Consider the following 12,016-nt stretch of genomic DNA (forward strand, 5'->3'; position numbering starts at 1 on the left):
CGAGCTGCCCCAAACTCAGTTGTTTATAAGTACTGAAACGACTCAACAAAAATAACACGGTCTGTGGCGCTTCAATTGGCTTCTCACTGACTCTCGTTAAATCAAACATCGCCTGATTCGCAGCTACTTGTCATCATAGTGATGTTTTATCTTCCAGTGAATAGTTTTGAAGACAAACGTCAAATGCTTTGTTGCTTCGCCAAGAAAAAACGCTTTGATAGACGGTGGTGGCCGAGTGGTTATGTCAATCGTTTGTTTTTTTTTCTTATTTTTTTCTTTCAACTAATTTCTTCGATGTCCTTCTACCATGCATTCTATTACCAGCCCTGAGTCGACCTGATAAGGGCGAAGCTTTGGTTTTGTTTGACAAAAAAAGACCAATCAATTTAATTTGAAAAGTCTTGTTACTTAAGTAGAACTAAAACATTTCTTCAGACATGGCTAAGGGCGCGCGAACAAGTTAATGAATTGGAAAAAGTGTTTTATCATTTAGTCTCGCTTATTAAACAAGACATAAAGAAATTTTCCTGTATTTGATTTTCTCCCCAGCCATTTATTGTTTTTAAAAAAATAAAGGTGTTTTTTATCATAAACTTTGGTTTTTGCAAGGCCGGGTTCCGTTTTAATAGTATAACAAAAGTTACTCAGAAAATCTCTTCCTGTCAACTACGTTAGGGAGAGATTCTATTCAGAGGTACCGAGGGATCAGTATTTACCGCATATTAAGAGAAGAGTTTTCGGGCGAAGTCAAGAAATCGGTTGGTTAGTAATTGCCCTGTAATCCTGCATTCCAGTGGCTTTAAAATTCCGATGGATTGTTGGATTTTACTCGGTAACCTTCGCGCCAAGCCCTTCTCCCCGCGTTTCCAGCCTCGTACCCAGGGCTTATATTTTTAGTGAAAAGCCCTGGGGACGAGGCTGCGTCTCCACAAATCACTTTTTAGAGTTCTTAGCAGTTCCCACGAAAACAGAAGCCCACTTGGTAATTAAGTGTACGCATTCGTAATATGACGCATAAAGAAAACCATCAAAACGTTTTAACACCGTTCATGTTTATTTTTGCTGACTATTTTGTGATTCCTGGCAGTCAAGTGAACACATGCGAGTGTCAGGATTGGTGATAATTCTTCACTCGCTTGCCAACCACAAAGAAAGGGCGTAAAGATGTAAATTTAGAGGAGCGTTTACTGTGGTGCAGTAACTATGGTGCGTTCTGCGATGCACGCACTTCTAGTTGCTTGCTTGTATCATGGGGTACCTCGGTGATGCTGAATCATTAATTGCTAAATGTTACTGGTCACTGGCAGGAGGTCAATGGACGCCGTTACTAATAATTGCCAGGAGAAACTGGAGACATTGTTTATGCAGAGTTCTGGAGGCAAACAATGTATATTATCCTCTCTTGGTGTTATGGGCAGATCTGCCACCAGCACTGGCCACCGGGTCAACTCTATGCGGGACGGAACGAGGACAGGACGTTACGAGGGTTAACCCGTTATGAGAGGAGACTGAGTGTTAGCAAGGCCACGAACGCACAGCCTGCTGGGTATTCTCTATCACTGACGTGGCGAGCGCCTTGCTTACAAAAGAAACATGGCGGTCTTAGCGTGGTTTGTAGTGGTAGTTTATGTATTATTGCCGGTAGATTTTACCCATGGTCTTTATTTTCATATGGGAGAAACCGAAAAGAAGTGCTTTATTGAAGAAATACCGGATGAAACCATGGTCACTGGTGAGTTTTTTACCATGCTTTTAACTCTCGGAGTAAACTTTTTCGAATGCACATTTCCTAAAAGTTAACCTCATGATTTCAGTAATGAGACGTGCTCTGAAGCTAGAAATTTAGCAAAAACTTTTAGCTTGCCCTCTATCCTTTACATAACTTATCAAAGGTTTTTTTAATACGGTCATGTATATCAAGCCATACATTAGTATTTATATTGTATCCCTGCCACCCCACAAAACCTTGCAAATCTGGAGATATTGAAAAAGAGCATCCCAAAACCTGGAGATTGGGTCCTCGCACTCTGATATTTCTAAATGTGTGTAAGATGAAGATGGAAAAGGCAGATTTTTAAGATACCATAGGACAAATTTTGTCTCCTGGTATCACCATATCAATTGACTTTACCTTATAATATTGCTCACTATTGTAGTTTTTTGCTGCTTTTTTCGCAGAGGTGACTGCAGTGAGTAGCCATTTTGAGTTAACTGTTCACAGATTAAGCCTTCCCACAGACTTAGGGTGCTTTCCATTTAGGTAAAAAATCGGGAAATTTCAGTGGGGACAAAAATGGATTTTCCGATAGGTAAAAAGTTGTTCCATTTGATTGTAAACCCCCGGGGGGGGGGGGGGGGGGGGGGGGGGGGCACTTGGGTATTTTTTGGGTGGGTATGTGCCGCCCGGGACTCCAAATTGGTACCCCGTTCAAAAAAAAATTTCCCCTAAAATTGATACCCCGTTCTAGAATTCGCCCTAAAACTGATACCCCGTTCTAGAAATGGGCCAATTTTTATACTCTGTTCTAAGGTGCAAAGAGTACAACAGTTTGCTCGTTAACGCATTGAACTGTATTTTTAAAAGCAATCTGTTCTTGAATAATTTCAAATGGCTGCTTACAAAACGGGAGCTTTCGTGCGTTCGAAATATTATACCCCGTTCTAAATCAGGAGCTTCAAAATCACGACCCCGTTGGGCAGCACATACCCGCATAGGTAATGTATGGGAGTACCCCCCCCCCCCCCCCCCCCCCCCCCCCGGGTGTAAACCCCAGAACAGCTCTGAGCCCGTTGCCCGGTGGGACACCAAGATGGCTGCTGAGTTGGTAACAATTGAAACTGGTATAAAGTACAACAAACGTGTAAGTGGAACATGAAATTCCGTTCGAAAAGTTCCATCCGGGAAAACGGGCCTACCTTTTCAGATTTTCCACTTTTTCCTGGAATTTTCCAGTGGGACGAACAGACGAAACGTTTTCCATTTTCTACCGAACCAAAATTTCTGAAAATTTTAACTTAATGGAAAGCGCCCTTAAGCTCACCTTTGTTTCAGAAATGAAATTTTAACTGGGATGAAAATGCCGCTGTCGGCTCCGTATAAATTGGAATTTATGGCAGAAATAGCACTTGGGAAAAATTCATTGTTATTAACTTTTTCCCTTGAGGGACCATTGTTGAACAATACCTTGGTTAAAAACGCTTCAAAGAAAATAAAAGAAAATGTTTGAAAATAATGGAGGAGAGTTTGTTACTTTGCTGCTCAAACAGCCAAAATGCAAAAGTGAACAGATGTCTCTTTCACTACTCAAACAGTAGATTGTCACTGTCCTCCTTTTCTGTCAGTGCTTTCTGAGAGGATTTTTAGGGCCATGTAGGCCGACACTTCTATCCATTTCAAGGCCTCAGTTCTCACATATCAGAGAAGCCTTAAATTTTTGTGGGTATTATGGCCGAAAGATGCAGATCTGTCTCAGTTGTAAGCAACTAATTATGCTGTGTTTTTCTCAATTCAATGCTGAGTCTTAACATAAAAAGCCCCAGGGATGTGAATGCTGTGCTATAGAAACAGTTGGAGGGAGCCTAGTGTTCTGAAACTTAAGAAATCCAGGGTTCCCAGCATATTGTTTTCTAGTTGCTAAGGGGCAAAAGTTGTTATCCAGTTGTCCTTTGGACAAGCACTATATTAAATTATATTAACCCATTCGCTCCTAGAGATTTTGCCGAAAAACGCGTTTTGAAGCTAGTGGAGTGGTTTTCTGGTCACTGTCGTGCTATAAAGAGCTAAAACTTACCACAAACTGGTTTACAGGTCGAACACTTCGCGGTCTTCCGATCCAGATGCAAAATATCAGCTTGCGAAGTTCGGGCATGCGCAAGAAGAAAGCAAAATTTCGACATAGTTTTTGGGTTTAAAAGTGACACAGCAGTCTTGACTTTTACTTTTCGCTTTCTCTCCTCCCTTCTCTTTTTGCTTTTCTTGCCTCATTTTTTTTTTCTCTTGCTGGGCATTTAGTAGGCTTGATTTTGGTGGGAAGAGTTTTTAGGAAAGCTTTAGGATCTTAGGATTAGGCGAAAGGAAAGGTAGGTGGGTAATGGGACAAGATTTTCATGGAGATTTTCAGGTCAATGTCATGTGGTTTTTTGCTTGTTTCTCCGGTGTCCTTGACTGAATTGTGCTCATTCTGGTATGGTTTGAAAGATCTCTTCACTCTGCACAAGTTAGTGAAGAAAGTTGTCCTTGACCGTTAAAACTGATGACGTCACAATGGGTAGAAAGGACCTGGATCCGCACGGGCGGTTACGGGCGGTTCAGGGGCGAATGGGTTAAATTTTATTGTTGGAAACCCAAGAGTTCTTGTCCAAAAAGTTTTGCTCAAAACTAAAAAACAAACCGGGCATTTAAGGTTTTAATCACATTATTAGCATTGTATTAATAATGTTCTTCAGTGACTTAAATGTTAATATAATATCATGCACAATCTTAATACTAAAAAATGACTAATGTCTTAACAGGCCTGCTTACTAAGGCCAGAAAGACAAAGGAAATGGCCACAGAATGGCGAACTTAAAAGGAATATTTAACTTTATTTCATCCTGCATGCGGTTAATAGTAATTGCTTTTATGACTTATAAGATTAATCTTAATTCGACTGTAATTTGAAGTCAATTTTCAACTGTTCTGTATTTTTTTGATTAAAAATGTGCTTGTCCCATGGACAAGTCATGTCAAAGCTTTATATGTATGAACTAAATTTCTTCCTGTCCCAGACAATCGGACATAGGTTTTGGCGCACCCTGTCTTGACCATGGGACTCTGCTAGAACACAACCTTGTACCATAAAGGTGCCAAGATACATTGCTTTTAAGAGACTGGAATAATAACCCCTTCTTGAAAAACATTTGAACCTTATATCTGGGTTTTCCTTTAAACCAATGCACCTAATGGTCTGGAAATACTTATGGTTTTCAACAGGAAAATACAAGACACAACTTTATGATGAGAACATCGGAGATTTTCTTCCCTCTAGTCCTGGTATTGGCATGCATGTAGAAGTTAAAGATCCCAACATGAAAGTTATTTTGTCTAAATATTATGCATCTGAAGGCCGTTTCACCTTTACGTCACATTCACCTGGTGAACATCTTATTTGCCTGCACTCCAACTCCACTCGATGGTCCCTGTGGACTGGAGGAAAATTGGTGAGTAGGAAGAATTTCACTCGTGGTTGAGTATAGTGTACTTGGGGGCATGGGATTAAGCCAAATTTTAAGCAAGGTTTTCTTGTCTAAGGACATGCAACTAGAACTTACAAAATACTATTGGGCCTTTACTCTGAGATATGGTAATGACAACACAAAATTAAGCAATACATAGGAAGGTAGCAGTTTGGTAACTTAACCGTAACAGATGAATGTAAGTTTCAGTATCTGTCACTAAATAATCGTTGCACAACTGGTTTGTAAATACTGTAGAACCCCGTAAACTCTATCTCTGAAAAGAAATGAAAAAAACAGTTCTAATTAGTGGGAGTTCAAGTTATTGGGATGGAGTGAATATGTTACAAGTCAAAATTAAATAATTCAAATAATTCATGAATTTGGCCTGTAAGAAATATTCAATTTCCCATGTTCAAAATGGATAGTTACTGATCGCTCAGCACTCCAGTGTATAGTACAGTCCAAATTTAACTTATTTCATGAGAAATGGTCACATGATGCATTTTTATGATAAAATGTGATATTTTTGTTTCACTAGTGAAATTCAAATTGCTGTAATGTTAAGTTTTGTGTTTTTACCTGCTATACAACAATGGGAGCTAATGGGATGGGATGAGATGGCATCGGAGTCTGTTGGAAGAACCAGAATTTGAGCCAGAGGATAAATTTCAGTGACATTTTGATCAGGGGAATGTAAATTTACTTCAAGTTAGTGGAGAATTCGAGTTATCTGAGTTCGAGTTAACCACGTTAAAAAGTTACTGAAAAGTGGGGTGAAATCCAAACGAAATTAATAGGACTTAGTTTGAGTTAGTTGGGAGTTTGTGTTATCCGAGTTTGAGTTATCGGGGTTCAACTGTATGTATTTTTTTTCTCCACAGCGTATTCATTTGGATATCTCAGTTGGTGAACATGCTAATGATTACCAAGAGATTGCTGCAAAAGACAAACTAACTGAACTTCAGCTTCGCATCCGTCAGCTCTTAGACCAAGTAGAACAGATCAGCAAAGAACAAAATTATCAGAGGGTAGGTTGTATTACTTGACCTGAGAGATCTTTTTTTAGATAAATGCATGTTAAATCTTTTTATCCTTCCAGCAAATAAGTGGGTGAACTCGAAAATAATTTTATTACCCAGTTTGATTTGAAAGTTAGAACTCAAGGTTTAGCTTTGTGTATTAAAGGATTATCAAGTAGGAGAAACTTTGGCAACCGTAAATGACCTAATAAATGCCAGTAATTTTAGGGGTCCAATCAGGGGCATTTAAAGAAGCGAGAAGCTTTTACTCTCATAAAAGATATCAAGAGAATTTAAAAATAGCGGAATATCACTCAATCAATTTTTGATACATCTACGCCGTCGAGAGATCCATATCGCTTTTTCAATTCTAAACGTCAATGTCAGAATCCTCGTTCAGGGTTATTGTGCTACCATTGTTAGTCTATCTTTACTTTGAACTTGCAATTGAACAAGATGAAGTATGAAATACCTTGTTTGTTGGAGTAATTCTCATAGGGGGCGTCAATTAGACAGGGGGCGTTTATTATAGAGAGGCGTCTAATACAATTTTATTCTGACAGAGGCTTTTATTTGGGGGTGGGTGTTCATTAGGTCATTTATGGTATAGGTGATACTTATAAACAAATCCTGTCTTTGGGATTATGTTTCTCTATTTTTGAGTCTTATTTACATGTCATTTCAGTTCCGTGAAGAGAGGTTTAGGCAAACAAGTGAAAGCACCAACCAGCGTGTTCTGTGGTGGGCTCTTGGACAAACTCTGATACTTTTGGTGACAGGATTCTGGCAGATGCGTCATCTCAAAGGATTTTTTGAAGCAAAGAAACTAGTTTAATAAAATTAACTGTTGGTAGGAATGCTTGACTGGGATGATGGCCCAGCTCTAGATTGTATGCCATGGTTTTCATGTGATTGTGGATGGTATTTTAGTGCTTAAAGATAAAAAGCACCTTGTGAAATCCTTTTGAACAAGATCTGGATTTAGAAACTCAAGTTATTATCATTTTTTACACTAGAATCCTGCTATTTCAAACAGGTCAAGTAACAGAGATTGTCTCTCTAGATATATCTGCATAATATAATATTGTAATCTGAAAATTACCACGTGCAAGTTGTACAGTAAATTGCTGGTGAAAATACTTAGATTACTGTGATGGAAATAACAAGATTCTTGTTGGATATGGATTTACAAGTTCTTATTTTATGGAAAGTTCTAGCTGCTCTAACCAGGTTAAAAAATGCTGTCTTCTGACTCAATGTCATCACTTTTTTAGTAGTACTACCAAAATCCTGAGGGCCTTTATTCCTTTGTACAAATTAGGGTTATTGTTTTTATTATTAAACCAACTATGTTCCCAGAGTGACTAAAGTGAATTTTCTCCCAACAATATTGATACATAATCACAAAAAAAGGTTACATGAATTAACAAAATAAGCAACTAAGGGAAATGCTTTGTTCTATAAACAAATTCTCTTAACTAATCTTTCCTGAAATACATGGAGATCAGTTTGGAAAATTTGTATCGGGATTTTGGGACTTTAAGGGTTAAATATCCCTTGAACTTGTAAATCTTGTGAGCAGAAAGCTAAATTATCAATAATTCTCTGAGTTTTTGTCAAATGACACCTTTTTAAAATGGACGCTGTCTCATTTACATTGTTTTCACCAAGATATCTGACTTCAACTCTATATATATACCCAGGGGGGTACTGCGGATTTCAAGTGACGGGGATAATCCAATGGGGGCAAAAATCAAAACCCAAAATATGACCCTTTGTGCAGTACTTTATTTGCAGAACTGTGCAGCTGGGATACGCGGGCAGTACCACAAATCTTCAGATTGTTTTGAGTACCCCCCAAAAATCCCTACTTAAATCAAGCCACCCCAAAAAAGTACGTGCCAGATTTTCCTACCTCATAAAAATCCCGGAATCAAAAATTTTGAACCCCCAAAAATCCTTTGGTCATCCTCGTCTTTTGAAATCTGGAGTGCCCTCCATGGTTATATATATAATTCTGCAAGCTGCAGGAAGTCAAACTAAAGGTAGGAAAACTAAGAGTTCTTGCCATTTGCCAGAACAGGATGGCACGACCAATACTTTTGTATAGAGAATTTCACTGTTAATCAAGTTTGGAAAAAAAAAGAGCATATTGTATCTGATCTCCAAATTGACTTTCCTTATTTTCTATATTAATTTATTATTATTTAGTTTGACAAAATTGGTTCCACTTTGCCCGTTTTGTAGTTAACTGTCCGGTCATTTTGAATATGAACTAAAAAAAAAAGCTTTTCGGGAAGATAAACTATCAGGATTAGCATTGTAAACATTTTTATTGATCTCAGTAAAATTAAAACCTCTTTTCTTTCGTTAAATTGAGCTGTCCAATAAAGGTTAAATGCTCTTTTATTGTGTTGTTGCTACCATGGAGGCCTTTCAGTTGGCAGTAGCCTGTTGTGGCAGTTTTGAAGTGTACTAAACCAGCCTCCTCCTCAGGCGCTTCGTTTTTCGCATGGCAGAGGCGAGCGCGAAACGAGTGACTGGTGATGAACCGCAAGGGACCATGGGAAGGGTACAGACGGCAGGCGAAGCGCGTTGTCTCCTTCCCGCCTTCCTTTGCGCGCACGTTTTAAAGAGAGACGTCTGGGTACGAGGCAGGGTAAGTTTTCCGTACTCGCCACCAAATCTCTTTCTTTGCATCGTCTCTTCCGGCAAACAAAAGAACAGGCCGTATGCAATATTCACAGCTGACCATCCTGTTTGGCGATCAGTTCAAGTAAAAATTCTGCACTGTTCACCTCAACCATTCCAAACTCGATGCATTTCAAGCTATTTCATATGCCATCACTTCGCAAAGCGAAAAAATAATTTTAGCGCAATGCAAGGTACTTATGTATGATAAAATTTATATAAACTGTGCTGAAAAACGACAACAAGTGACTATTGCAACCCATTTAGGTGTTTTGTTCTCACGGAACCACCTTAACCGTACGAAAATTTAGACGCCTGGCAGTTACAATTTCCGTGTGAACAGAGCGAAAATGCTGAACAGTCCTGTGTGAACGAAGTGCCCTGTCAAATTTAAATTCAGCTGTTCGAAAATTTGTCCGGTGCCTTGTTCCTCAAACTCGTGACGGCGACCGAGGAGAAAGAAGACAAAAGATTTTTAATAATACCGTAAATCCTCTATTAAGCCCACCACCTCAAATAAGCCCCCTCCCTCTACTAAGCCCCGCCCCCCTTTTCAGGGGAAGAAAATTAAAAAGCGCCCCCTCTCTATTAAGCCCCCCATAGCTAATAAATGATAGACTGTATAAATCATTCACCACTGTTAAACTACGTGTGGACTGATCCAGGATAGTTTATTTACCAACTGGAAGTTCGGATTTGATTCTGATCCTCGGCTGCATGATCTCCAACCTTCGTGTACTTGAGCTTTTCCACTTTGTATTCTAGTTGTTTATGGAGAACTGATACCATCGTCTTTTCTAAATTAAATAATCCCCCGTCTCTATGAAGCCCCCTCCGAAATGGACTTGAAATAAATAAGCCCTCCGGGGGGCTTAATAGAGGAATTACAGTAAGACTCATGATTGTTTCCAGCTTTTTAAAAGGATAAAAGGAACAGAAAAAGGAATAAAACAATGTCTTTTATTGTGGAAAGTACGTGATTTTTTTTTCATCAAAGGGTACTTTTTTAATGAAACCCAATGTTCTGTGTTCTCATTTATAGCCAGTTGAACATTGGCTCGCAAACCCTCACCCGGGCTGAGTGAAAACACCGGCTGGCGCCGTTACATTTTTTCTAAGTTTCTCCTTTCAATCAATTGGATAAATATTGGTCGACACTATCGCTCATATGTTCGAATCTTTATTTCGGAGGCTATGCCGTTGTTTTTAGCAAGCAGGATGACACGTGTAAGCCCGAGAGAGAGCGAGGGTCGGGGAGGGTGGGTTGTGTGGATCATGGATGGCAGTACTAGGGACTTTTAGCATCGACGATAGCAACGGCAGCGAAAACGTCACTTTTAAAATGAATTGGCGTTTTTTTTTTCAAACTTTGTCGCGTTTATTCCAGTTCGCTGAAAATGTCAAATGTAGGCAAATTTCCCTGGAGTTGATTTCTTGGGGCCGCACTCAAGTTTAGCCAGAAAGAAAATTTCGTATTGATGGTTTTCACAGTGGCGTCATCAGACTGCAAAGTCAAAAAAGCGAGGTTTTACGATTTCTTATTTACACTAGGTTGAAGATAAGTAGGAAATAAATCTTTGTACAAGTTTCCAGCCGCGAAGCATGTTTCATTTCAAAAATACGGCAATTTGAACTTCCGAGTTTTCACAGTACGTGACACCAAAATAGGAATGCTGTCTCCTTGAAAAAAGCCTCTCCGCTTGATTTTCAGCAGTTTAACCCTTTCAAGTATTAGAAGACATTTTTATCCGCACGTATTCTAGTTCTCGAGTAAAAAGGTAGAGCTTTTATAGAAAAAGTGAACTCCAGATGTTTTTGTGGATTTCCGGCGGCCATATGGCGTCTCCATAGAAAGCTCTACAAAGGTGCGTGAAATGTTTCGGCAAATAACTCAGAAACTGTGGGCCACAAAGACTTGAGATTTGGACAAATTGTTTTTATATTAGTCTTTATAACATTTCATTTTCTTGGCTTCTTCCACTGGACGGTTTCAAATATATTTTTTTGTGCCGTGTTTATTGCGTGACAGTGAAAAGTGTACGTCCTCCATAAAACGTGAAATTAGGCATTTTCACGTCGTAGTCGTGCAGTAACGGTTAAGAAATGTGCAAAAAAGCGTGATGCACGTGCAAACTTATTGTTCTGCTCAATAAACCTATTATATTGCTTTTATGACGTTCTCGTTGCCGTCGCCGTCGTCTTTTCTGAAACTCCCTATTGTTTGATGGCGCGGGTAAAACTGGTACCGAGTATTGCCTGTTTGTTTTTGACCCTTTTGACCGATGACCGCCATTTGACTAAGAAAGCAACGGACAATGAGGTAGGAATATTTTGTAAGGGAATTCTTTCTTTAATTAGCGTATTCTAACATATGAGTAAAACAATTATGTGTCATCAACAGCTTATGCATTTACTTCCGTTAAAAATGTTTATCTATGGCTCATGTTAGAAAGTACTTACAAGCGCGTAAAAATTCAAATGAAGTAATGGCCCTTTAACATTAAGACAAGCTTATTTTATTGACAAATTACACTTAATTTAGTATTAAAGTGAACAACTTAATTGGTGTCGATCTAATGTTGTCCGAAATCCCACATTTCTGTCAACGATTCGACTGTTTTCCCTACTAATTTTCAACGGTAGTTGATATCAAGTAAGACGAACGAACGTTTAATAGAACTTGGGAAATGATCATAGATGACCATAGAGTCCATAGATCATGCATCGCAGAAGAACGATAGGTTTATTTTAGTAGGTTTCTTGAGATTAACAACAAAAGAAGACTTTTTGACATAACTTTATTGCCAGATATTTTGATATTAGTGAAATCGGCGTAGTGTTTCTCATTGGAAGCTGTTTTCTCCTTAATACATTGAAAACACTTTTTAGGCTGTCCAGTACTTTTAGAGCTCTAGAGATGCATTCTGAGTAGCGCTATAAAATTTGTATCTGTTTAGTCATCCTAGGGCAACTTGAGTCTTTTCAAAATTACAAGGGCTTCAGTTTTGTAATGCCTAAAATTTTAGATTATATAACATATTACAAAAGTGAGAATTTTTCTGATTCCTCTCTACATCACATTTTTGAAT

The 12,016-nt window shown here is 38.8% G+C and overlaps 1 protein-coding gene across 1 annotated transcript; it reads left to right on the plus strand.

Moving 5' to 3' along the window:
• Window positions 1-1,547: 1,547 nt before the first annotated feature.
• LOC140933736 (transmembrane emp24 domain-containing protein 4-like) lies at window positions 1,548-8,645 on the plus strand. The gene is made up of 4 exons (XM_073383357.1): window positions 1,548-1,732; window positions 4,973-5,199; window positions 6,099-6,245; window positions 6,922-8,645. Exons 1-4 carry the CDS (start codon window positions 1,594-1,596, stop codon window positions 7,069-7,071), a joined length of 663 nt encoding a protein of 220 aa, XP_073239458.1. The 5' UTR covers window positions 1,548-1,593; the 3' UTR covers window positions 7,072-8,645.
• Window positions 8,646-12,016: the final 3,371 nt, after the last annotated feature.

The sequence above is a fragment of the Porites lutea genome, chromosome 4 (genome assembly GCF_958299795.1).
Source record: "Porites lutea chromosome 4, jaPorLute2.1, whole genome shotgun sequence".
Taxonomy (NCBI): Eukaryota; Metazoa; Cnidaria; class Anthozoa; order Scleractinia; family Poritidae; genus Porites; species Porites lutea.

Bases quoted from the DNA above. Each gene is read 5' to 3' on its own strand.
- LOC140933736 (XM_073383357.1), top strand. From the start codon at position 1,594: ATGGCGGTCTTAGCGTGGTTTGTAGTGGTAGTTTATGTATTATTGCCG. The intron at 5,200-6,098 runs GTGAGTAGGAAG...TTTTCTCCACAG, and splicing joins TGTGGACTGGAGGAAAATTG to CGTATTCATTTGGATATCTC. The intron at 6,246-6,921 runs GTAGGTTGTATT...ATGTCATTTCAG, and splicing joins AAGAACAAAATTATCAGAGG to TTCCGTGAAGAGAGGTTTAG.